The 26,635-nt window shown below is 41.3% G+C and overlaps 1 protein-coding gene across 2 annotated transcripts in view; it reads left to right on the forward strand.

Moving 5' to 3' along the window:
* Positions 1-26,635, forward strand: part of LOC126513311 (utrophin) — a 346,673-nt gene that overhangs the window by 24,476 nt on the left and 295,562 nt on the right. For both annotated transcript variants that reach the window (XM_050161608.1, XM_050161610.1), the window contains exons 10-20: positions 1,698-1,847; positions 3,761-3,922; positions 4,726-4,854; positions 5,535-5,708; positions 7,192-7,347; positions 14,419-14,589; positions 19,118-19,297; positions 20,475-20,603; positions 20,907-21,077; positions 22,871-23,032; positions 24,012-24,149. In XM_050161608.1, the coding sequence (XP_050017565.1) occupies positions 1,698-1,847; positions 3,761-3,922; positions 4,726-4,854; positions 5,535-5,708; positions 7,192-7,347; positions 14,419-14,589; positions 19,118-19,297; positions 20,475-20,603; positions 20,907-21,077; positions 22,871-23,032; positions 24,012-24,149 (1,722 nt within the window). The remainder of the gene's footprint in view (positions 1-1,697; positions 1,848-3,760; positions 3,923-4,725; positions 4,855-5,534; positions 5,709-7,191; positions 7,348-14,418; positions 14,590-19,117; positions 19,298-20,474; positions 20,604-20,906; positions 21,078-22,870; positions 23,033-24,011; positions 24,150-26,635) is intronic.

Here is a 26,635-nt window from a genome sequence, read left to right on the forward strand (position 1 = left end):
CATTCATCCATGTCTGTCTGTCTATATCTATCTATCTATCTATCTATCTATCTATCTATCTATCTATCTATCTATCTGTATATATCCATCCGTCCTTGTATGCATCTATCTATCTATCTATCTATCTATCTATCTATCTATCTATCTATCTATCATCTATCATCTGTCTATGTGTGCTTACCATAGAATGTGTGTGGAGGTCAGAGAACAACTTGCAAACGTTGTTTCTCTCCTTCTACCACTTAGATCCCAGGGATTAAATTCCAGCTGTTAGGCTTGGTGGCAACCTCCTTTTTACCCACCGAGCCATTTCATTAGCCGATGGGCACTCTTTTATCAGCCTTGTAAGGCAGGGGCTGTGTGAGTTCATTTTAGACACTGTAATGCTCACTAGTGGGGTCCAGTTTTTTTCACCATCCTGGACAAAGTGTTTTGTTTCTTCCCAGTTATGCATATGGCACGAATCATGCTTAAAGTGACTTCTAGTTCATTGTCTTTAGATATTAAAGGTAAAGCAGGTACATTTTTGAAGGCAGGGTTCCCACTGTGGGAGCTAGACAGCAAGACAGGGCTTCAGATCCCCGGGACCAAGAAATGTCCCACAGGCTTCCTTGTTCGGCAGTTTCCAGCCCATGAGTGCAGGCGATACTGTGGAAACTGCTTCTGAAATGAACTACAGTATAACCAGGGAGGTCTGTGTAGGAAAAAGAGGGTGAGCGTGAATATGATTGTGCAGACGCAGTAGGGAAAGTGGAGCAGGAATCAACAGCTGACGGGAAGGCAGAGACAGTCCCGGGAACCTCCACTCCTGAGGTGGATGCTCTGCAGGAGGAGAGTTATCAAAGGTGGAGGCTGTGGAAACCTGCGGACACCCATCAAACAAACCGCGAAGATGCTTTCCTCATAGGAGAGCAAATATGCATTCTAGAAACCCAGAGAATGGGGAAAAGGAGAAGCAAGCTCCATGATACACACTCTTAAACATTTTGTGTATTTCTCCATTTGTGTTGTTATTACTTTTATGCGTGTATACTGCAGGGCACTAAACCGGGTCAAAGGGCTCATAGTCCTAACCACTTTGGAAAATGTTAAGATTCTTTTTTGTTTTGTTGTTTTTTTTTAATTGACTATTGCATGCAGACAAATCATAACTTCTGTTTCCATTTTCTTATCTGCAGAATAGGAGCAATATTAATTCCATAAGGTTAATTGGATTTATGTCTATAAAACTGTAAAACTGTATACATAGAAATACTTAGTGTATTTCTGTATCATGGGGTAGAAAAATGAATCTCTAATTTTGCTAATGTAGTGAATAACACTTGGAATAATTTTATTTGTATAGCATAGTTTTATGCACACTGGGAATTTCTCATAAAATTAATAATTATTATAATTATTTTATGGGATTACATTATCACTTATATTCCTGGAGATTTTCTTTGTTTTTAGTTTTATGATTTTGCTAATGCTGTGGTGGATAATTCTGTGAATTAGTTATTTCCTTAATTTTTGCTGTTATTTCTTAGGTGGATTTTTAAAAAGTAGAATTACTTCTTGTCTTAATATGGCATTTTGCAGTTCTTGATCCACTTAGACAGTAAATATGTTATGATGATAATTATTATTATTGCTAAATAACAATTCATTATTATTATTACTTTTATTTGTTTATTTATTTACTGTCCCCGTTGCAGTCTCTGGAATCTGTTTTGCGTCACCCAGCGGATAATCGCACCCAGATCCGGGAACTTGGGCAGACTCTGATTGACGGTGGGATACTGGATGACATCATCAGCGAGAAGCTAGAGGCTTTTAACAGCCGATATGAAGATTTGAGTCGCTCGGTGAGAACCAGACATGCGCAGTGTGATTAGGTAGTTACTGCACGCGCTGACCCTCAGAGAGTTCCCCTCTCCTGGAGCTTCCGTGCTGGTTACACATTGGTAATCTCTAAATTGGTCCTGGGTAGTTAAGGCCTTGGTGTGGTGGGCATTAAAGGAGACAGCCAATAGTAATGGGAGCCTGAGGACTTTGAAGTATGGTAGAATAGATCTACTATTTATTTGTAGACCACTCACTCACACACAACTTGATGAATAACAAACAAACACCCAAATTGCCAGGCCAGGCATGGTAGTGCATGATTTTAATGCTAGCACTCAAGAGGCAGAGGTAAGCAGATCTCTGAACTTGGGGCCAGCCTGGTCTGCATAGGACGTCCTAGGCCAACTGAGGCTACATAGCAACACATTGTCTCAACAAACCTCTGTCAGTGAATGCAGCCCTGTGGGAAAGAGCTTGCCTGGCATGCACAAGGCTCTGGGTTAAATTCCCAATACCCACCCACCCCTGCCAGGTACTTGTTACTATTTCTTTTTGTGAATTATGCTATTTTCTGCAAGAATCATATTATATATATATTTCTATTTAAAAGTAATGGGGGCTGTAGAGATGGCTCAGAGGTTAAGAGCACCAGCTGCTCTTCCAGAGGTCCTGAATTCAATTCCCAGCAACCACATGGCGGCTCACAACCATCTGTAATGAGATCTGACGCCCTCTTCTGGCATGCAGGTGAACATGCAGACGGAACATTATACATAATAAATAAATCTTAAAAAAAGAATAATAACTCCTATATCTATATCCTAGGAACTATCAGGGTCATCAGAATTTACTAACTGTCCTGAAAACAACTTAGCTTGGCTCATATCCAGGTTGTATCTCAACATGCATGTTCATATCAGTGATAAGAGGAGGGGCGTTGTTCTTTTCTTAGAAGGTTGGGGAGATAATTAGATAACTCTAACAGATTACTGAATAACAACTGCTGAGATTCAGATTATGAATAGCACTGAGCATAATTCAAAGATGTGAGGCAATTAGAGGCATGACACACGTGCACCTGTAGAATCTGTTCTCAATTTTAGGAAAAAGTTTTTAGATATTTATTCTCTTGATAGGCATCCTTACTACACATTATTATTGTTATTATTTTTTTTAGCTAGTCATTGGTGATTCTTAAAATTGCCTTACCTTTCTTTCTTTCTTTTTTTTTTTTTTTTTGATTTTCAAGACAGGGTTTCTCCGTAGCTTTTGGTTCCCGTCCTAGAACTAGCTCTTGTAGACCAGGCTGGCACAGAACTCACAGAGATCCGCCTGCCTCTGCCTCCCGAGTGCTGGGATTAAAGGCGTGCGCCACCACCGCCCGGCTTGCCTTACAGTTCTAACAAATAAAAGCTTTTTAAAATAAAGTGCAAGGTTTATTTAATTTCAAATGTTTTATGTATATGAGTATCTGCATATACGTATGTACACTGTATATGTGTCAGGTGTTTATGGAGTCCAGAAGAGAGTGTCAGATCCACTACAGTTGGAGCTAAAAATGGTTGTGAGTCACCAAGTCCGAGGTGGGACAAAAACCCTGGTTCTTTACAACGGCAACAGGTACTCTTAACCATCGAGCTGGTCCCCTAAGTAGGCATTTTTATTCTCTATTTTATATGTCCTATGGGAGATCGTTTTGTATTTGTGTTTTGTGATTGTATGCATTAACAGAAAGAAGTAAAAAAACGAGAGATTCGACTGCTGTGTCCACGAGGAAGAACATCCGCACTCTTATTATTGATAGTTATTTTTTTTTATAAGAAAAGCTGCAGTCTTGAACCAGTACTTTATTATAATCTTCATGGCCAGAAAGCACAGCCAGCTATTTATATCTGTGCTGAGCAGTTACAAAGGAAATGTCTCTTCTGTGCAGGCGGAGAGCAAACAGATTTCTTTGGAGAAACAGCTCCAGGTCCTCCGTGAGACCGACCACATGCTTCAGGTGCTGAAGGAGAGCCTGGGGGAGCTGGACAAACAGCTCACCACATACCTGACCGACAGGATCGATGCCTTCCAACTGCCGCAGGAAGCTCAGGTATTGCTTTCATGTCGAGAGAGCCTTTGTGTTCTGAGAAAGAGCCCAGGTAGCCGGCTCCTCGCTGGCCAGAGCCAGGACAATGGTGAACACTCTTTATGGAACAACCTTTGAATTTGAACTGTTCTTGTTCCCTGGGTGAGAACCTGACACATTTTCTCTTTAACGTTTTATTAGTTGTATGCGAAGGGGTGTCTTGCCTGCATGTTCATGTGTGCACTATGTTCACGTCTCGTGCCCACGGATACCAGAAGAGGGCATTAAATGCCCTGGCACAGGAGTCAAACCTTTGTAGACCGTTGTGTAGGTGCTAGGAAACGAAGCTATTGGAAGAGCAGACAGTGCTCTTAACAGCTGAGCCATGTCTCCAGCTCCTGCCACACATTTTCTGCATTAGAAAATGGCATACTTTTACTGCTATTTTTAGCTCTAGAGTTCAGACAGCTTATTCTGTGTAAATCAAATGTGAACATCAGAAAAGACACACAGTAGCTTACAATGCCACGGTCTATGGTACTATCATGCACCCCTCCCCAAGCTTATTACAGTGCATCACATACAGGATTAGGCACTGTATGACTATACTGAACTTCTGTATCATTATTTCTTTCCCTAATTTATTGTTGTTGTTGTATAATACCATACTGCCTGCAATTTACTATGTAGCCAAGATTGGCTATAAACTCACAGCAATCCTCCTGCTTCAGCCTCCAGAGAGCTAGGATTACAAGCATGAACCACTACCCCCTGGCTTCTTTCTGCGCTTTAAAACACTATGCCCTATTTCTTTCCTGTCCTGTTAGAAGATCCAAGCAGAGATCTCAGCCCATGAACTCACGCTGGAGGAGCTGAGAAGGAATCTCCGCTCCCAGCCCCCGACCTCCCCTGAGGGCAGGACCGCTAGAGGAGGGAGTCAAGTGGACCTGCTGCAGGTAATACCAGGCTTTCCTTTGCTTTTCATGTGCGGCAGGTATAGAAAAGCAAAACAGAAAGGCTTGACTTCTTGGGTACTTTTGCTCTGTGTGATGATGCAGATGTGGGGTGTGGGTGAAGTACTAATGGCTCATTGGGTACCTTTGTTTTGTACCATGATGCAGACAATAGGGTGACAGTGGAGTATTAAGGGCTCATTGCATCTCCTTGGCAGCAATAAACTATCAAGTTTTAATAGTTAGGTTGAGGAGAGAGAGTCTAACCTACCGGTTGGCTTTGTATAGACCATGCTCTGACCACAGAGGCTGCTGCTCTTGGGTAGGATGAAGGACTACTTAGGTGCTCATTGGGTGGAATGAGATGGACTTTCACTCCTAACTTGTCGTCAATGGTATTTGAGGTCTGTGTTCATGAATTAGAGTTTCTTGAACAAGTGAGGAAATTAATGGGCTTTCATCCCAGAGACACCAACTCTATCTAGATTCCTATTTTTGAGATTGAGATGTTGGGCATTGTTCATCCATGGCACCGAGCAGTTCCTTTACATGATCAGCGCCTTCCTAGTTCCTTTGGGCTTTCCTGGGTGGGCTTGTATTTTGAAAAACCTTCCAGCATTATGTATTTTACCAGTTTCTAATGGGAGAGATCACGAGTATCTTACTTTCATTTCTGCAAACAGAGGAAACTTCGAGAGGTGTCCACAAAATTCCAGCTCTTCCAGAAGCCTGCGAATTTTGAGCAGCGAATGCTTGACTGCAAGCGTGTGTTGGACGGAGTGAAAGCCGAGCTTCACGTCCTGGAGGTGAAGGATGTGGACCCTGATATCATCCAGACCCACCTGGACAAGTGCATGGTGAGCCTGAGGGGCAGCTTGCACGGCCAGAGCTGCTCTTAGGGTTTAGTCCAGAGCTTCTGTTCTTACTCCTGGGTTCAGACGTCGTGGGTGATGGAGAACATATTCATAAATAAGAAAAGTGGCTCTCCCAGGACAATTAGAAGATATAAGAGAAATAGGAGGAGGTAAAAGCGATGGTTATGGTCTATACAGATGAAGGCAGTAGATTAAGCACATAAATAACATGTATTAAAAAAACAAAGAAACATGTAAATCACAGCATGAGGTGAGAAGGACCTCTGCAGGATGCACTGGTAAGCTAAACCTTCCACAGTAAATTTGAAGCCACTAGACATACCACATCTAATGTGGATAGCGGGAATATTATAGAGTGAAAAAATTGTTCTGCTGGGAAAATGACATTGAAATCAAAGTTTAAACTTAAGAGAGGATGAAAGGAATGAGAAATAAGACCTTACTGTTTCATTCTCTGTGGTTAGTTGAACAGAATTTTCTACATGAGGTTAGTGAGAGGATCTGAGCTTAGCCTTACTGTCATGCCTGGCAGTCTTCTGAGAGGAGTTTAGGGGGAGATCTTGGGGGCTTGTTGAAGCTGTCATTTCTGCTGTTTGTTTCTTACGTGCGTGGAAGAGAACACAGAGAGGACACGTTTGAATTACATGCGAATGTTGTCAGCATCTCTTTGTGTATTGGCATATGGTGGCAGACATCAACGTCCTGGACATCACAGATAATGGCTTTGTGTCCTTGAAGTGTTTTGGGTTGGGTGCTGATGTGTGGATAGGCTGCCTGGGCAGAGATTGAGGATTCAAGGTGACAGGGATGAAGGCAGTTTGGAATGCGACCTGTTGTGGGACTCCCATTTCATAGGACCATGTCCACCTTGGTACTTTAAAGCTTTTATTATATTTCCAGGGTGTAAATTATACTTGCTATGGTAGATTTACTTCCTCAGAGAAATAAACAAGTAAGTGTTAGGGATTCCACGTTCTTTCAGGCACACTCCAGGGGCAGCTGTCTTCTAGTCATGGTGTTAGGAATTAAAAGCTTTTCTGTGGGTGTAGGGAATTGAACCAAGGACCTTGTGCTTGGAAAACCTGTGCTTTCCCATTGAACAGTCCACTAGCCCTACAGTGTTGAGTCTACAGAGCCTTTCCTATTGACCTCCTGGCATTTCCCATAGTTTTTGAGGGAGACGTGTTTATGACAAATACCAGGATTTGTACTCATCATTAATAGACCCATCTTGTTTTATGTTTAAACAAAACCAAACTCTATTAATTGCTCTCTTATCTGATTTGAAAAAGCGTTGCAACCTTGGCTTCCCTTGACTCAACCTTCAAACCACACTAGAGAAAGATATTGCCTTTTGATGTCCTTGGCGAGATATTAGCTGCCCAGCTATAGAAGCGATGTTCTGAAATGATGCCAGTTGGGGAAATTTTCTATTAACAATTTAAAAATTTCCTCTCTTTCAAAGAAACTGTATAAAACATTGAGTGAGGTCAAGCTTGAAGTTGAGACGGTCATCAAAACAGGGAGGCACATTGTCCAGAAGCAGCAGACAGACAACCCGAAGAGCATGGATGAGCAGCTAACGTTCCTGAAGGTTCTCTACAACGACCTGGGTGCACAGGTAAGACTTTTCACTCTTTTCCCCGTTTTTATCTCTCGATTTCTCCATCTCTCTCCCTCAATCACTATCATATTTTTATTCTTTACATGCATATTAAGAGTAAAATTGTTGGTAGTCATATAGATATTTTTAATACTTAATACAGATCAATGTTTCTATTTTCCACAGCTAGTGAAATTCTCTAAGTTATTCTAAGGAAACTCAACAAAGTAGTAGTTTCTGCTTAAATCTTACTTGCCTTTGAATTTCTAAATTGAAAAGTTTACCGAGGCATGTTAATGTCAGGATCTAGTAAGTGTTAAGTGGCAAGTGGTCCTCAGTAGTCTACTGATATAGTAAATGTTAGGTGGTATATAGCCCTTATTCTAGTCTACTGAGATTTAAGATCCTCCGCTGAGTGGGTGTTACATTTGGTAGGCCATTCCTCTGAGTACCTGAATTCACTGGGTCCCACAGAAAAATTATCCTCCTCGGTCTTTGAGAGTTCACCGCTGAAATTCAGAGTCCAAAGAACACGAGGAAGCCAAACTGACAGTGTTGAAAAACTAGTTTAGATAGTGTTTTGTTTGTTTGTTTTGAGACACGGTCTCCCTATTATGTAGCGCTGGCTATTCTGAACTTTGCTCTGTAGACCAGGCTGGCCTGAAATTCACAGAGATCCCCCTGCCTTTGCCTCCTGAGGGATGGGATTAGAGTTATGCTCCACTATACTCAGCTTGGGTAGTGGTTTAATTCTTCCACAGTGGTTGAACATTAGGCTGAAACTTGGGTTATGAACACTTTCTGAGGAAGTGCTGCATAAGCTGGGATTTGAAGGATAGGTCACAGCAACTTTGGTGAATGCAGGGGAGGGTTATAGAGCAGCTAGTGTACATCTTTGGGGGAAAGAGAACGCAAGGCGTGTGTGTGTGTGTGTGTGTGTATGTGTGTGCGTGTGCGCACGTGCACGTGCATGTATGTGTGTCTCTGTGTGTCTGTGTATGTCTTGTGTGGGCGCATGCATGCGTGGTGTGAGGGTGAGGGTACCAGAGGAATATGGGTGTCTGGCTCTGGCACTTTAGCTTACTTATTTATTTAAATTTTAAGACAGAGTTTCTGGAGCTTAGCAGGCAGCCAGTAATCCCCAGCCATCATCCTGACTCCATCTCTTACACTGCAGGGTTATTGGAATGTGCAACTGTGACCAGTGTTTTACACAGTCTTGGAATGGAATTTGGGTCTTCATGCATGTGTAGCAAGTGCTTTTAGTCATTGGGTCCTCTCTCCAGCCTCTAGATCAGTTGGGATGCTGGATTGAGAGGAACAAGAACAGCTGTGAGGAGACCAGCTGGGATGTTCTTGTCTTCTTCGTGAGAAGTGATGGTGGCCCCTGTGGGTGGGAGTGGAGATTAGAACGGGTTGACTTCAGACCCCTGTAGGAAGTGATGTCAATGTATTTATGGTCTATTAGCCTGTTGGTGGAAGGGAGGGGGAGATTAAGGCACGATCTTTATGTTTTAGATTTGCTTCCACGTGTTGAATTAAGAGCGGCAGGGCTGCGTCCCCGGCACCCGGCCGCCCGCATGGCTAGCTTATGCCCGAAATAATTACACGGAAACTGTATTCTTTCAAACACTGCCTGGCCCGGCTAGGTCCAGTTTCTTATTGGCCAGCTCTTACATATTGTTCTAACCCATTTCTAATATTCTGTGTAGCCCATGAGCTGGCTTACCAGAGAGGATCTTAACCTGCGTCTGTCTGGAGTGGGAGCATCATGGCGACTCCTCCTCTAACCTTCTTTCTCCCAGAATTCTCTTCTGTATACTCCGCCTACCTAATTTTCTATCCAATAAAATGGGCCAAGGCAGTTTCTTTATTAGTAAGAAATCATTCCCACATCATTTCCCCTTTTTCCGTTTAAACAAAAAAGAAAGGCTTTAACTTTAGCATAGTAAAATTACATATAACAAAACAGTTATCAAGTAAGAATTACAGTTACAATATTTATATCTATTTTATCTCTTATCATAACTAAGGAAAACTATAACTATTTATTCTTCAACTCCATCAAAGACTCCAGAAGGATATAATATTACCTAAGTAAACAAGAAATAAGAAAACTCTAGAAATGACAGAGACATCTCGCTGCCTGGACAGTCACCCAAAGTTCCTCTGTACCGTTGGGGCATCCATCTTCGGCCTACAGGCCCATGGTATCCAGATACATTTCCATGAAGCAGGAAATTTTAAAGACAGTTCAGTCACTTTCTGCTGTGTTCTGTAGAATGTCTTGTAGACTCTTTCATGAATCAGGAACCCCGAAAGACCATCTCACCTTTAGGCAAGTTCAGCAGTCCTCTCTCTGAGGGTTCTCTGTGTCCAGTTTATGCAACAGTCCAGGCAAGAGCAGTTTCTTGCCCAAATGACTATCCAACTCCATAAGGATCCTCTTCGATGCCCATCTTCCTCTTGAAGTAGCTGGTGCTGCCAGGAGCAGACGTGTCTCCTTGTCATGAAAAGTCCTAAGTTATTAAAATATTTTAAATGCCATATTCTGCAGTCTTTGAAAGATATGAAGAATGCCTATCTAATTGAAATATATCTCTATATATCTAGAAAATCTAACTAACATGACTACAAGCTTAACTATTAGCAATGATTATCCATTAACAACCTATATTTCCTAATTATACATTACATTTTAAGTGAACTACATAATCACAATACCTTAATCAAGTTCAAAAATACATATACATATAACAAAATTGACCTTAAAATCCATACCAATGCAAATTATTCATATCTATATCATATCCCCCTTTAAATGTAAAAGAACATTTATAAACAATATTTGGGAACATGGGCGTAGTTTTTTCTCTCCAAACTGCTTCCTGCTGAATGGGGGCACTGTTAATCAGATCATTTAGGGTGTAACCTGTGTGTCAGGTTCATCTCGGTTGGCAGTTGAGTGAAGTAATTTTTTGAGGGTGTTCACAGCAACCTTTCAGGAGGGCGTGGTCTATCATACCATACCGGGATAGATGCAATCCATAGGGTCACATCCTCTGTGGAAACAAAAGAAGACCCTCTCCAAAGCATCATATCCTTAGATCCAAATTTTGAAGTCAAGATACCTTTAGAACATATGTGCAGGTTCAGCTTAGCAGCCCATATAATAAAATGTCTCTTTGTACTTAGCTCCTTCACAGTCAAAAATTTTAAAGAAAACACAATGTACATAATCCAGACTCTCTGTGAATTTTTCATTTTTACGTGGCTTATTTTTCTTTATTTCTCTTAATCTATAACTATCTGTACTTCTGTACTCTGTCTCTTTAAAGACTTTACCCTTTTTCTTTTTAAGACATTAACTTTATTCTTTATATTCTCTTTTTTTCCCCAAGCCTACGTACATTCATCCAACGGTGTCTGAATCTGTTTTACTGTGAATCTGTAATTTTTTTTTTTTTTTCCAGGAGCATTTCTTAAAATGTTAAGCATTTCTTAAAAACTTAAGTTGCACCATGTATAGGTAATACGGTACTGCCTGTGTCCTGCCCAGTCTAAACCTTAACTGCACGGTTTTAAGGTAATTACGGTAGTTCCTGCCTGAGATCAGCACAGTTCAGCAAGGAGCAGCCGCTCCTGCCTCAGAGTCATTTGGTGCTTTTGAGCTGAGCACAGTTACAGGCAAACAGCAGTTTACATTGGAGCCGCAATCAGCAATTTAATTTTGAGACTGAGTGTGCAGCACAGAAACTCTTTTTATCCAAGTTACAGCCAAATCTGACACGCAGAGCACTGCGCAGTCTGAAAACGCGTCTCTGTATGGCAGCAGGAATCCGCCATGCTCTTCCGCCTGCCTAAGCCTGATTCCGCCATCTGCCCAGGTGTAGGCAGGGAACGCTGAGCCATCGGCAGGTCTCAGAGCAATCTCCTCCGATCCCAAGTGGGAACAGAAACATCCAGTCCCATAAAAGCCTTGAAATGCTTTAAAGCCAGAGTTCACGCTGGCAGCATAGCACCAGGAAGCCGCGCTTTAAAATGACGCAGCTTTTTTTCTCTGCTGCTGTTGCTGAATCAGGAATCTCTCTACAGCATGTCACCAACAAAACAGCAAAAATCTGTGTTAAACTCTGTTTCCCTTATTTTTAAGGCTTCTCAGGTTTTTAAGTGGATTTAGCCCCACGTTGGGCGCCATCTGTTGAAATAGGAGCGGCAGGGCTGCGTCCCCGGCACCCGGCCGCCCGCATGGCTAGCTTATACCCAGAAATAATTACATGGAAACTGTATTCTTTCAAACACTGCCTGGCCCGGCTAGGTCCAGTTTCTTATTGGCTAGCTCTTACATATTGTTCTAACCCATTTCTAATATTCTGTGTAGCCCATGAGCTGGCTTACCAGAGAGGATCTTAACCTGCGTCTGTCTGGAGTGGGAGCATCATGGCGACTCCTCCTCTAACCTTCTTTCTCCCAGAATTCTCTTCTGTATACTCCGCCTACCTAATTTTCTATCCAATAAAATGGGCCAAGGCAGTTTCTTTATTAGTAAGAAATCATTCCCACATCATCCACGGCCCACTGTGGTGTCATCATGGAGCAGTAGGGAGATAGGACAGTTGAGATGCATGCAGAAATCATATGCTTCTGCTTGATATTTTCCTATACTAACTCCTTTTGAGAGAGCTGTCAGGTAATTGTACCGGCACCAAGGCAGTGGTTCTCAACCTATGGGTCGCAACCCCTTTGGGGAATTGGATGTTGAATGTCCCCTTCACATGGGTCACCTAAGACCTTTGGAAACAACATATTTACATTATGATACATTGTAGTTATGAAGTAGAAATGCAAATAATTTTATGGTTGGGGGGTCACCACAACATGAGGAACTATGTTATAAAGGGTTGCAGTTTTAGGAAAGTTGAGAATCGCTGCATTAAGATCTGGAGAGGACATCTGGGCTAAACAGGTGGGTTTTCTGAGTTGTCTCCATATAGGTGGTAAGGTTTTCAGGACTAATGAGATTATTTAGGGAGAAGATATGGTGAGGGGGAAATGAGGTCATTGACCAAGGGTTATAAATTAGCCAAAGCAACTTTAAAATAAATAACAAGATAACAAGATGTGATAGGCATATGATAAGGATGAGCTCTCAGAAGCAAGGGGTGGTAGAATTTCAACGATGAGTTCAGTCATTGGTTTTGTGACTGCTGTGATTATCGTGACTGTGTTGTGATCCCATTGGCTCTGCTGCCATTGGGGCTGATATTGAATTTAGCAAGGGATGTGTGAGAAGTCAGGGAATAGTGCCACACCGTGGGAGAGCAGCTTTGATCATGTGATAAAAGTAGAGGGTTGGTCTTTAGGGAAGGTGTGTGTGATGAGAATTTCTGAAATGTTTACCAAGAATGAATGGTTATATAGCCGAGCATGAGAAGGAATGAATACTCAGTAAAGGTTTTACAACCTCCCATGGCCCAATTCCCCATGCAGATTGCCCTTCTTCCCTGCACTGATGAGGTTGAGAAAAAGTGTGTGTTCTTATAAGTTGACCTATGAGTTGTTGTCTTCCTGATATGCAAATTTTTGTTAGCATTAAGTTTGGTGATGGTTGTATAGCTGCTTGGGCAAGTCAAAGTCCAAGAATCATCATGTGATTCAAGTTTTTATCATTTCACTCTGCATTAAGGTACTGTGGATTTAGTGTTATGGATTTGAATTGAAATCCATCAGAAAATATTTCAGTTAAAAAATTTAATAGCTATTTGGGCATAAAAAAGTCAAACTGCACCAAAGGAGGAAGAGAAACAGTGTGATCCCATGTCACTTTTGAACTAATTTCGTCTCTCTATCACTTTATAGCTTCTTAGAAAAGTTCACCTCAAATGTGACATGCTCTTCCTCTGCCTGTTATCTGTACACTTGTGCTTATCAAAGTAAGACATACATCAGTTAATTTGTGTGGTAGTCAGTTGTACCCTTCAAGGTAGGCGAGGTCTCTCATCTTTCTGGTTTGAGTCATTGCTTTGTTTTGAGAGTACCATCATGTTATTTTAGGGATTAGATCTGTTAAATTAGTGGTGTTGTCTTCTTATTTAGCCTTGACCCCCTTAAATTTTACCTTCCACGAAAGTGGGGAGAGTATTGCTCATCTCAGAAGCTATTATGGATTTTATCGCGTGACACATTTAAGATTCATTAGCACACTGTGGAATCTACTTGAAGGGACTAATGAGGGGCCAGGATGTAGACTGTTTGCCTACCAGGCTCAAAGTCCCAGGCTTAATTTCCAACACTGTATACATGGGGCATGGTGACTATTTTTTTCTATAATCCCAGTACTCAGGAGATGGAGGCAGAAAGATCAGAAGTTTAAGGTCTTCCTATACTGTCAACCTGGAATACGGAGTCCCCATCTTAAATAAAAGAGACTGATGAATGTTAGTTCAACTCATTTTGCTTTCTGTCAATTAGAAGAACAGAACAATAAGATTCATGGTGTATAGTCGTCTGCTTTTTAAGTCATTTGGTTAGTAATAAAGCATGTATTTGGGAAAATAGTGCTTTTCTCCCTCACATGGCTACCTCCCTCTGTGCTTATGCTTTTCAATGGAACCCTTCTTTGAGAGGATGCTAAGCCATCTTCTCATTGAAATTATAATGTGTACTGATCATTGTTTCCTTGATATTGCTCCAAGGCCTGGGCTAAGTCCCTTGTGTAAGCATTTCTCTCACTTGGTGCTTAGAACAGTGGGGCTGGACTCTGCCTCCTCCAGCATGGAAGTGAGTGGTAGAGCCTGGCATGCCCAGCCCAGGATTTCCCAACACTTGCTCACTACAGTGTATGGAATTGCAGGATCCAGGTGATGCTGAGGTGATGGAAATAAAACAGTCATGGATGCCTTTAGGTTGACGATGAGTCAGTTTTCATCCTTTCTGAATTCATTCTCATTCATGTTCATCCTTTCCTTGTTCAATCATAATTCTTGTTTATCCTTGTTTTACAGTGTTCATCCTTGACCCCTTGTTTATTCTTGACCCCTTGTTTGTCCTTGACTTAGTCACCATGTCCCCTCCACCTCCCTTGTTCAGGTGACAGAAGGGAAGCAGGACCTGGAAAGAGCCTCTCAGCTGTCCCGGAAGATGAGGAAGGAGGCCGACATCCTCTCCGAATGGCTTTCTGCCACAGAGGCAGAACTGGTGCGGAAGTCCACATCGGAAGGTGTGATTGGTGACCTGGAAACAGAGATCTCCTGGGCTAAAGTGAGTTTCCCTTGGGGTGGCACTTGGTGTCATACTGGTGGCATTTGTTTGGGATAATCTAGGTGGACACCATCTCTACTTCGTATTAACCATAGCTTCTGCTTTTCTTCACTGCTTTCTTTCCTGCTTTTCTGTTCTGGGAAGAACATTTTAAATACAATCTGTTTGCTTATTCTCTGTTTTGAAAGACTGTTTTTTTCTGTAGCCTGGGCTGGCCCTGTACAGGATGACTGTAAATGTGCAGTAGTCAGTGTTGTTCCTTGGAAACTACAGCTCCCAGACTCCTCCTGGAGTACGAACACCTTGGCGCGCTGGCCGCGCCCAGGTGAGGGTCATTCCTCCCAGATAACCTTGCGCCCCCCGTTAAAAGCGAGCGTCCACGAGGTTTCGCCCTCTTGGCCCCCTCTCTTTTCGCCTCCCACCCTTGTGTGTCTCGCACACCCCATCCCTTATTGTGTTCCCCTTTCCCCATTAAAGTGCACCCACGTGGGAGCCGCGTGTCTCATCTTCTTCTTTGTGCGTCTCGCCTATTTTGTGTTTGTCCACACACCCACGCCGCCGTTTTTAAAGGAATCATAGTCAGGCTTCCTCAGATTCTCAATACCAGGATTATAGTCATGTGCACCTGTGTACTGTGCGTATTTGTGTATGTGTGTGTATGCGTGTAGTAGTAGGAGCGGCGGGGCTGCGTCCCCAGCACCCTGGCTGCCTGGCTAGCTTATGCCCCGAAATAACAACACACAAATTGTATTCATTTAAACACTGCCTGACCCATTAGTTTCAACCTCTTAACCCATTTCTAATCTATGTAGCACCACGAGATGCGCTTACCAGGAAGATTCTAGCCTACGTCCATCCTGGGTCGGAGTTCATTGCGTCTGCCTCAGATAGCAGAGCTATCGCGTCTGCCCGGGAGAGGGGAGCATGGCATCTCTGAGCTCACTTCCTCTTCCTCCCAGCATTCTGTTCTGTTTACTCCGCCCACCTATGTTTTAACCTATCAGGGCCAAGCAGTTTGTTCATTGCTTAACCAATGAAATCAACAGATTGATATGACACTCCCACATCATATACGTACTGTGTGTATTTGTGTCTGTGAGTGTGTGTGTTTGTATATGTGTGTGTGTGTTGTGTGTATTTGTGTGCATGGTTGTGTTTGTGTATGTATGTGTACTGTGTGTGTTTGTGTGTGTGTGTGTGTGTGTGTAGGCCTGAGGTTTACCTCAGATGTCCTTTGCTTTCTTTGGGACAGGATCTTGTTTTTCACTCATGGATATTAAATTTACCTCCATCCTTTTTCATTATTATGTACAGTTCTATGAAGAATATACCCATAACTGAATCTTCATACATTTATAATTGTTTCCTGAGTGTATTTTAGTAGCCGGAAAATTCTCAGGCTAAACAGTATGTCCATTTTAAAATCTTAGACGTGCTGTAGTCTGTCCTTTAGGGACAAGGACCACTTGTGCATCAGTTCCTTCCTGTTTTTGTTTGGTTTTGAGAGAACATTTGGCAGCGGTGTGAAAGCTCTTTCTCCAGTTATTTCATTAGAACCTTCTCCATGGCTGTGGCCACCTGTAGTCCTTTTTGAAAGTTATTTTTCCTGTAGGTTTGACCATTTTTTAAAAATCCCCAGATTAGTCTCTTAATTTAGATTTCTTTGTTAGGCTTATTAATGCTTATGGTGTTGTATAGTATTAAAAAACCCTTTCTTTGTCACTATAGTTGACTTTCTGCCCTTTAATTTTCTTAGATAAACACATAAGCATTTTTCTAAAAAAAAAAAAAAAAGGAATTATTGGATCTCCGTTCTTGTTACCTCTAGTTTCACAAGAGCAGGCTCTACTCTGGAGAGTTTCTTCATGATCTTTTATAGTCTCACCTTTAATGCTTTAATATTTTAGTTCATCTAGAGTTTAATTTGTGGTCTATCACAAGAAAGGCTCTCAGCTTTGTCCCCAATAACTAACTGATGATCCCAGCATCATTTATTGAGTTGTGAATTTATTTTCTTTAGTCTTAAATGACAATTAGTAGACTCTGACTGCATTTTGTTGTTCAGTTCTGACCTATTCCCGTCCTCTAGTTCCAAAGCTCTTGAGTGCTTTTTATTATCCATTTTAATTCTCATTAAAGGGTCCTTGTTGGTACTGGAGAGATGGCTCAGTGGTTAAGAGCACTGGCTACTCTTTCAGAGGTCCTGAGTTCAATTCTCAGCAACCACATACATGGTGGCTCCCAACCATCTATGATGGGTCTGATGCCCTCTATTGGCATGCAGGCATGCATGCAGACAGAGTACTCATACCTAAAAAAAATACATGAGTAGATAAATAAATTAAAAAAAGAAAAAGTAAAGAGCCCCTGTCTTTATGATTTTGTGGTTGATGTACTTTCATAATAATGGTTCCCAAATTGGTTACAAAAATTTTGTGTTGATTTAGTTCAAATTTATAGGCTTGTTAGGTGAGAATTTATGTTTTGGCTTTTGTTTTTTTGTGGCTGGCGATTAATCCTAGATTCTCGCACATGCCATACAAGTGCTCTGCTGGCCCTGTTAAATCTTTTCAAAGTTTAAAAAAAACAAAAAACAGAAAACATTTGATACTGTTATACATTATGATGTGTGTGTATGAGTAAATGTGGAATGCAGGCTTCCTTGTGTAATGGGACAGTTGTAGAGATCAAAGAATAACTTCCAGAGTTTGGTTTTCTCTTTTTACCTTTGTGTGTGGTTTCCAGGGATTGAACTTGGTTTTCCAAGCTTGCACAATAAGTGCCTTCCCCTGCTGAGCCATCTTTCTAGCTCCAGCCTAGCCCTGGAGCTCCTCCCACCTCTGCCCCTTCAGTTTATCCTCCAGCATACACCACAATAGGCTTGAATCCTCATTAGCATGTTGTCATATTTTCTCCCAGTCCCTGAATTCTTTTACTTTGCCATATATGTTTGATTTTTTCTTTCTAAACATTGTGCATATATACCCATGTATTTATTATATATTATTTTGTTTTTATTACCATGTAGATGTGCACATTTTCTCTTTTTTTACTAATTTCATATGTATATATACATATATATACATAATGTATGGGTGATATTGAGTTGTCTGTATTAATATTTGATCATCCTTTTTTTCTGGTCTTATGAGTTCTATTTTTTGTTAAATATCATACCTAATGGTGAGTTTGTCTCTTGTGAAATATATGCTCCTTGGGAAATATGTACTCCTGAATTCCCACTTAATCCTTTTACAAATTTGAAGTAGTGAGGATGGAATATACAACCCTCACAACACATTCTATTCAGTGGAGTGGGAGGAACGTTGGTGTGGAGCATAACCACCCACCTTTTCAACGCTGTGTTTTCAGATTTAAGGAATGCATTTATTTTATAACATTTCTAGTTTCTTCACTTGAATATTATGTGCAATATTTAAGATTAAAGTTTAAGTGGCATTTTTATTAGTGAACTGAAGTGGGAATTTTACTCCACAGATTAAATACTGTTTTCAATGGTCTTTCTTTACTGAAGGAGTGCAGCAAGTCTGAGCTGAAAAGAGCGTGCCTGTGGTTTGTTCTCCCAACAACTTGGTGGAGGAGAATGTCCGCAGGAAATGTCTGAGAGCCTTTTAGATACATCACTAAGTGTCATGACCAAGACAGTGTCTAAGCCTTGGTTCGCTTTTAGATTCGTGATTCATGTCTTTCCGAAATGTGACTTTGAAAACAGTGTCCATATGGGGACTTGAATACCTTGAAATGGTTGCTACAAATATTGCCTTAAGAAAGTGGACCACTGGGCTGGAGAGGGCTCAGTGGTTGAGAGCTCTTGCTGCTCCTACAGGGGACCAGTGTTTCCTTCTCAGGACCCAACAACAATCTGCCTGTAACTGCAGGTCCAGGAGGTCTGATGCCTCTGGCCTGAAGGACACACAACCACTCAAATGTGTGTGTACACACACACACACACACAGAGATGTAAATAAATATAAAGCTTAAAAGTACTTTTTGAAAAAGAAGCAGGAGTTTTAAAAAGATACCGCACCAGGAGGTGCCTCTGTCCACTGCTTTCAAGAGATTTTGCGTTTTTCACCATACTGCATTTTTATACATGTTCCCTTTCCCAGTAAAACTTCCTTTGTGGGTGAGTTCTTATCAGCTTTTTCCTACCTAGAGTATTCCCGCTCGTGGTGTGAAGCTGAAATCCAAAGCTTGTGTTTTGCTGCTTCTCCTTGACTTTCTTAATGTGTATTTCCCATCTGAACTTATTACATTTTTTTTCAAACTCCCTTATTAACCGTTTTGACTTTCATTAGTGTTTGAGGGTTCTCGGTATGGCAGTGTGTTGAGTTTTCTAAGGCATTGCAAGTAATTTAGGGAATCATGGACTCTAATGCTGCTGGAGGAGAAAAGTTAGAACACGGATGTGCAGGTGCACACACACACAGACACACACAGATAAGGTTAGGTAAATTTTATAATATTCTGAAAGTCAAGTAGGTTTTGTTCTCCCTCCTCCCTCCAGAATATTCTGAAGGATCTGGAAAAGAGAAAAGTTGACTTAAGCAGCATTACTGAGAGTAGCGCTGCCCTTCAGCAGTTGGTCTCTGGCAGCGAGTCTGTCTTGGAAGAGAATCTCTGTGTGCTCAATGCTGGGTGGAGTCGAGTCCGGACCTGGACCGAGGACTGGTGCAACACTTTGCTGGTATGTTACCAGAACACGGCAGGGGTGATGTCTTCTCTTCGTCGCTATATATAAAGCATATGGCCCCTATTAGAATGCAAAATCTGGTTCCTGTGTCTCACAGGTTTGTTTTGTTTTGCTTGTAAATTAACTTTATTATTCTATATTTTATTTTTCTATTGAAAAGGTATCAAGTGAATGAATTTGTAATACCTTTATGAAAGTAAAGTATTCACACTGAATATAGATGCTGTATTATTTAATATTTTAGTAAATATGCTTTCATTTTAATTATATCATATATCAGTTGTTATAATAATAAATGCTATATATCTGTATGCATACATTGCATATGCATTGTATACAGTCTTTATAATGTCTTAGTCATGCACTAGCTCCAGAGCAAACATTATACCAAATGATGGGGCCTATAAAGTTCTTGACTTTTACCTCAGTGAAGTTGCTTAAAGACTCTATTCTTTTTTCTCACTTATGGTATTGGCATTATTATAATTGCTCCCTTTTATTATTTAATGCTGATTAAATGACTTTGAACATATAGTGGTATTATAGAGCAATATATTAAACTTCCCATTTAAATTTTTTATGATTATGATTGTTATGACCATTACATTTTCATAGTGTTAAGCTGGCCCTCCTCTACCAGTAATAAACATATGGCAGCCCCGATCTCTGAAGTGAGAGTTTATTCTGTTTTATTCTGACTCATCTGATAGGACTTCTCTAACTTATATAATTCCCTTTCTAGACAGAGGTAGAAAAAAGAATACATTGTCTGTTGAGCATTTTTTCAAATCAGTATATGTAGGGCAGAGGAGGTCATGTGCTTAGGACTTCATTGGTCAGAGGTTTCTTATTCCAGTCCATGACCTATTACCCTATTACTCACCTGACTTTAGGTCAATTATGTAATCTGATACATCACTACATATCCATGTAGAGAAAAGTGTATAGTTAAAGCTGGCCACAGAGACTATAAAGCAATCGCGCCTCCCTCCAGAAACTCCAAACCAAAACCAAGCCAACTGTGTGTAAGAATGTAGCAAATTCAGCTGTTCTTTGTTGTATAGAATTGTGGGATACACAGTGTGCTCTTTGGTGGCCTTTCAAATCTCCTCTGAGATCATTGCCTTCCTATTTCATTTGATTGTGTCGGCATGATTTTACTCTTCTGTAGGACCGTCAGAATCAGCTGGAGCTGTTTGATGGACATGTCGCTCATATCAGTACCTGGCTGTATCAAGCTGAAGCTCTACTGGATGAGATCGAAAAAAAACCAGCAAGCAAACAGGAGGAACTCGTGAAGGTAGGCAGCCCCTAGTGTCGCAGGGATGATAGGCTGTGGTCTGTTCGCCTGTGCTGTCAGTTGTGTGGGGATTCTCATGCAGCTCACTTTTGAGCATTTGTCGTGATGGGAGAAACTCAGATGGCCATGGATTTTCTGTGACCGGCTCTTCATCTGGGTGATGGTGCTGAAATTTCTTCCTAAAACCACGGATATTTATTTTAAATATCTTGAGTCCATAGTAAGCATCGCACCCATGTTTGTTTTTGACTTTTCCCTTGAAATAATCTCTCTCTCTGTCTCTCCTCTTTCTTTTTCCATCAGCGTTTGTTGTCTGAGCTGGATGACGTCAACCTCCAGGTTGAGAATGTTCGTGAACAAGCCATCATCTTGATGAATGCCCGTGGAAGTGCCAGCAGGGAACTCGTAGAACCCAAATTAGCTGAGCTGAACAGAAATTTTGAGAAGGTGTCCCAACATATCAAAAGTTCCCAAGTGAGTACTTGCACTTTATAGAATACCATTTTCCCCATGGGTAGGTCATTTTGTGCCAACCTACTAATTTTTAAAGTTAAATGAATTTTAATAACTTTTTGGCAAAGCAATTGGTGTTACTTATATGTGATTATTAATATATAAGGAAGTATTGTTTACTAAATAACTCACAAGTGGTTTCAGAGTCAGTTGACAGTTGGGATAGGAATAGAACAGAAATAATGAGGTCAGGTCCCAAGTTAGTATGCTTATCAATCCCTGATCTTGAACTCATCCTTTTAATGTATGTGTTCATAGAAAATGCATGTGTGTGTGTGTGTGTGTTAATGTTGACAGATTTAAACACTATAAGTAACTCAGTTTATAGTTAGTAGAAAGACATGCTTCCTGAATTTACTAATTCAAAAAAAGCTGTAGCAATTAAATTGAGGGTCAAAAACAAATAACTTTCTACAAAAGAAAGTTGTCTATGCTGTGTATTTTTCCCATTCTTTCTCTTTTCATCCTTATTTTTAGAGGGGAGGAGGAGAAATGTTTTACTATAGAGTTCTTAAGACTAGGCACAGATTAGGAGCTTTGGAAATGTGATGTAGTTGCCCCCCTTGGTGCCATTTGTAGATGAAAATTTCTGTACTGCCTGGTCCCACAGCTATTCAGTTCCAAAGTAACACATAGAGACTTATGCTAATTATAAACTGGTAGGCCTATTAGCTCAGGCTTATTATTAACTAGGTCTTATAATTTAAATTAATCCATCATTCTTCTTTATGTTTAGCCATGTGGCTTGGCACCTTTCTCAGTGCAGTATTTTCATCTTGCTTCCTCTGTATCTGGGTGGGTACTATAGACTGAAGTTTTCCTCTTCCCAGAATTCTCCTAATCTGGTTGCCCCACCTATACTTCCTTCCTAGCTACTGGCTAATCAGCACTTTATTAAACCAATATGAGTGACAAATCTTTATAGAGTATAAGAACTTTATCCTATAGCATGATACTAACATAAAAATCTTTATAGCATTTTGTACATGCTCTCGAAATTGATTTTAAAAGTAACAATGTGTGATCTGTTATAATTTCCCAAGTTAATTTTATGGATTTCGTGGTTCCTTGGGGAATATTGTGTTTGTTACAATCATCTTATTTGTCTCTCTTGGCATCAGAGTTTATAATTCATTGAATTGTAGAGGTTGTTCAAGGGCTGTTCCAAAGATTTTCAGCATTGGCTGACAGAAAGATTTTGTGTCTGTAGTCAGGATGTGAGAAGGTTGCTTCCCTCATATTTGACTGTCACTGGGTGTTACTTTTCTTCATTTATTTTTATTAAAATTGTTCTTCAGACTTACCTTTTCCGTATAGCCGTGAAAATGTGCCATTTGGAAATATAACCTTTTTTGAAGTTTGAGTATTAAATCCAGGGAAGTTCTTCTGAACGTGTAAGGGAGGCATTCTCTAGGGCGTCCTGGCACTGGGTGAGGACTGGCCATCGTTACTCTATGACTGTGGCAGGGATGGCTTGACTCATGGCCCTGTTTCCTATAGGGTCTTCTGTTCACTTTGGCATCTGCCATTCTGCACCAAGCAGCCACAGTCAGCTCACACCTCACGCCCCTGGCTCAAGGTTGAAAAATGAGTTATTCTAAGAAGTCCATATTGTCAAACGTCCTTGTTCTACGATGAGTGACATAAAAGTCATTTTAGATAAATGCTGGTACCTGCTGTGACCCCCACCTTTCAGGACAAGTTTGGAAAATTAAGTCAACTGTATGCTTCAGAGGCCTCTTTTCCCTTCCTAGATGCTGATTGACCAGGACCCTACATCCTATCAATGCTTTGGTCCTGCTGGAACTGTTGAAGCTGCTGGGTCTTTCTCTGACTTGGAAAAATTAGAAAATGATGTAGAAAACATGCTGAAGGTTGTGGAAAAACACTTGGACTCCAGGAATGATGAGGAAAAGGTAGGCTGTTTTCAAACCCTACTTTCCTTTTTCTTTTCCTTCTCTCTTTGAATTTGCTTACTTGACCTGCTACATGTAACTGAAGAAATCCAGATGTGATTTATGAGGGTCATTGTCAAAGCTGTCAAGTGACTTGTGTAATGCTTAAAGTTCACGTACAACCCTGCTTGGTGGCACACTCATCTAATCCCAGCAATTGGGAGGCAGATGCAGAAGGCATGGGAATTCAAGGCCTTTTTTAGGTATATAGCAAGTATGAAGCTATCCTGGTAGTAGGAGGAGCGGTGGGCTACGTTCTTGGCACCCGGCCGCCTGCACGGCTAGCTTTATACCCGAAATAATTACACGGAAACTGTATTTTTTAAACACTGCCTGGCCCATTAGTTCCAGCCTCTTATTGGCTAGCTCTTACATATTGATCTAACCCATTTCTAATAATCTGTGTAGCCCACGAGGTAGTTTACCAGGGAAGATCTTAACCTGCATCTGTCTGGAGTGGGAGAACCATGGCGACTTACTGACTTGGTTACTTTCTCCCAGCATTCTGTTCTGTCTACTCCACCCACCTAAGGGTTGGCCTATCAAATGAGCCAAGGCAGTTTCTTTATTAAATGAAAGTAACTCCTCCATCAATCCTGGACTACCTGAAATCTTAATCTCAAACAAACAACCAAACAAACAGAATAATAATGATGATGATAATTATAATAATAATGAATCACATTGACTCATGTCTACCCCCTACTTTCTGTCTAAATGTAATCATTATCTAAGGTGTGATAAACTGGCTTTGGAATATTTTATTTTCAAATATAAAATATTTAAAGAAAATCACAAGCCCTTGCACCATCCAGGCTGTTGTAGATTGCCCACACTGCTCTGTCTTCATTAGCTTCATTCTTTCACTGAGCAATGGTGAGTATTGCATCTGTCTGGACATTTTTGCCTTTAGCAAATGGTTGTTTCTTTAAACATTCAGATGGATGAGGAGAGAGCCCAGATTGAGGAAGTTCTGCGAAGAGGGGATCATTTGTTACATGAACCCATGGAGGACAGTAAAAAGGAAAAGATCCGTTTGCAGTTGCTCCTTTTGCATACACGTTACAACAAGATTAAGGTATGATGGAGTGGTCTCTGCCACAAATAAGTAACTTCACCATTTTCTCCCATCTAGGCCAGTGCTATAATATTTAAAAATACTTTCGAGCAAGTCAGATAGAAAATCGTATGATTCTGTAGATCGAGAGCATCAAAGTCAGGTCACCAGATTTAGTGGCATATGCCGTTACCCACTGAGCCATCTCCTTATGGTGTTTTTAACTGTGGATATTGAAAATATTTGGAGAAACAAATACATAACAACCACCACCACAACAACAGCAACAAAATAGCAACAGCAGCAGCCACATCCTTGCCTAAGGGTAGTTAAGTCAGAATCTTTCAAGGTTAGATCTAGGAGTGGCACATTTAAGAAATAAAGTTAAAAACAATAATGCTAAAGTCGTGCAAGTGTACATGGTATGCTGAACCTATCTCTCCCGTAGTCTCTGCCCTCCCCGCCTCACCCCTTCTCACTCCTATCATTCCCCGTTGTTCCCCTAGAAGTTTCACTTCTATTTTCCTGTCATAGATGTCAATGTGATTTTTCATACTTTTATAATGTCTAGGAACCATTCGGTAGAGAAAACATATAGTATTTGTCTTTCTGACGCTGACCTCATTTGCTTAAAACTCTTAAGTTACATTTTTTTTTTTTGCCAACTGTAGAACTTTTAACTTTATGGTTGAAAAAATTCTAGTGTCCTTTTTCTTTACCCCTTCCTCTGTTGTTGGGCACCAGGTTTCATTATAATTGGGGTGCTGTGCTGTAGTGAACTCTAACATACACTCCGAGTTGGCAACCACAGGCACAGAACCTACTTTCTTTTTTTTTTTTTTAAAAAAAATATTTATTTATTTTTATGTATACAATATTCTGTCTGCATGTAGGCCTGAAAGCCAGAAGAGGGCACCAGACCTCATTACAGATGGTTGTGAGCCACCATGTGGTTGCTGGGAATTGAACTCAGGACCTTTGGAAGAGCAGGCAACGCTCTTAACCGCTGAGCCATCTCTCCAGTCCCAGAACCTACTTTCTTATGTGCTCTACTAACTGGCCTTTTCCCATTTGTGAACCGGGATATTCCTATTGTGACATCAGTATGAATTCTTGATGTTGGTAGACGACTCAGTAGGTGACATGCTTGGGGTATAAGTCTGTGGACCTGAGTGTGGATGCTTTGTGCTGGGCGAATTTGTCAACACACCTGTAATTCCGGCACATAGGAGGGTGGGACAAGTGGTCGTCAGAGCAAGCCAGGTAGCTAAACTATTCATGTCAGTCAGTGCCGGGTTCAACCGAGATGCTCTGCCTCAGTGAATAAGGTCTACAGTGACAGAGGAAGACTCTGATCACAGCCTTGGCCTTCTGCACGCATGCATGCTTATGTGTACACACACACACACACACACACACACACGCACACATGCACACCAAACATGGACACATACAAAAAAAGAAGCTATGGATAGGGTCAGTGAGATGATCCAGCTGATGCTGGCTGTGCAGTCCTGCCAACATGAAAGCAGTTCCTGAAGCCATGGTGGAATGAAAGAGCTGATGCCGAAAGTTGTGCTTTGACGTCCACACCTGTCCATGACATTTGTGCACCCCAGTGGCACACACGCACACAGACAATAAAAATTGAACTGTATAACAATAGGAAATATACGAATGCTTTATAAAATACAGATATCCTTCATTATAATTCAGTTGTATTATATTGTGGGGTTTTGTCTTTTAGTTATTTTAACACACGCATAGCTACATAATGGCTGTAGTTTTTAGATTTTTTTTTAAAAACTTGTTTTGCCTTCTAAAAGGTCCTTTTCTTTCAGAGAGTTGATGAATAGTAGTTCTGTTCCATTTCAGCTTTTTTCTGCCTTATTGGGTCAATAACAACAAAGTAGAGGATATTATAAAATATTCAGTTCCTCCCTTATCTGTGTGGGCTATATTATGGGATGTGAGCCACCCCATGCAACGTCATCTTATTTCAGAACTCTGCATCGTGTGCCATATTGCCTTTTTGTTTCTGTGCCCCAGCAGCCCCTGTGTGGCTGTGATGTGTGGTGTATGCATGGGAGTGTGCATGGAGAGGCAGGGGCGGGGGCGGGGGCGGGGGCGGGGGCGGGGGCGGGGGCAGGGGCAGGGACAGAGACAGAGCAGAAGCAGAATCATGCAGATGCCTGAGGAGGGCAGTAGATATTTTCCTATATTGTTCCTTAGTTTTTGAGACAGAGCCTCACTGAATCTGAAGCTCAGGGTTTCACTGGCAGGCTGGCTGGCCAGTGAGCTCCCAGCATCCTCCAGTCTCCTATCCCCAGCCCAGGGTTACAAGCACAGGTTGTGAAAAGATTCAAATTCAAACTCCCACTGAGCCATCTCCCTAGACCTCCCTGCATGCTAATCCTCCCCACCTTTGTGGTCCTCCACAGGTCTTTTCAGGATCTCTCTCTCTCTCTCTCTCTCTCTCTCTCTCTCCCTCCCTCCCTCCCCCCCCC

Source organism: Alexandromys fortis, unplaced genomic scaffold (genome assembly GCF_014885135.2).
Source record: "Alexandromys fortis isolate MF-2015 unplaced genomic scaffold, M_Fortis_MF-2015_v1.1 scaffold_134, whole genome shotgun sequence".
In the NCBI taxonomy this organism is placed as follows: domain Eukaryota; kingdom Metazoa; phylum Chordata; class Mammalia; order Rodentia; family Cricetidae; genus Alexandromys; species Alexandromys fortis.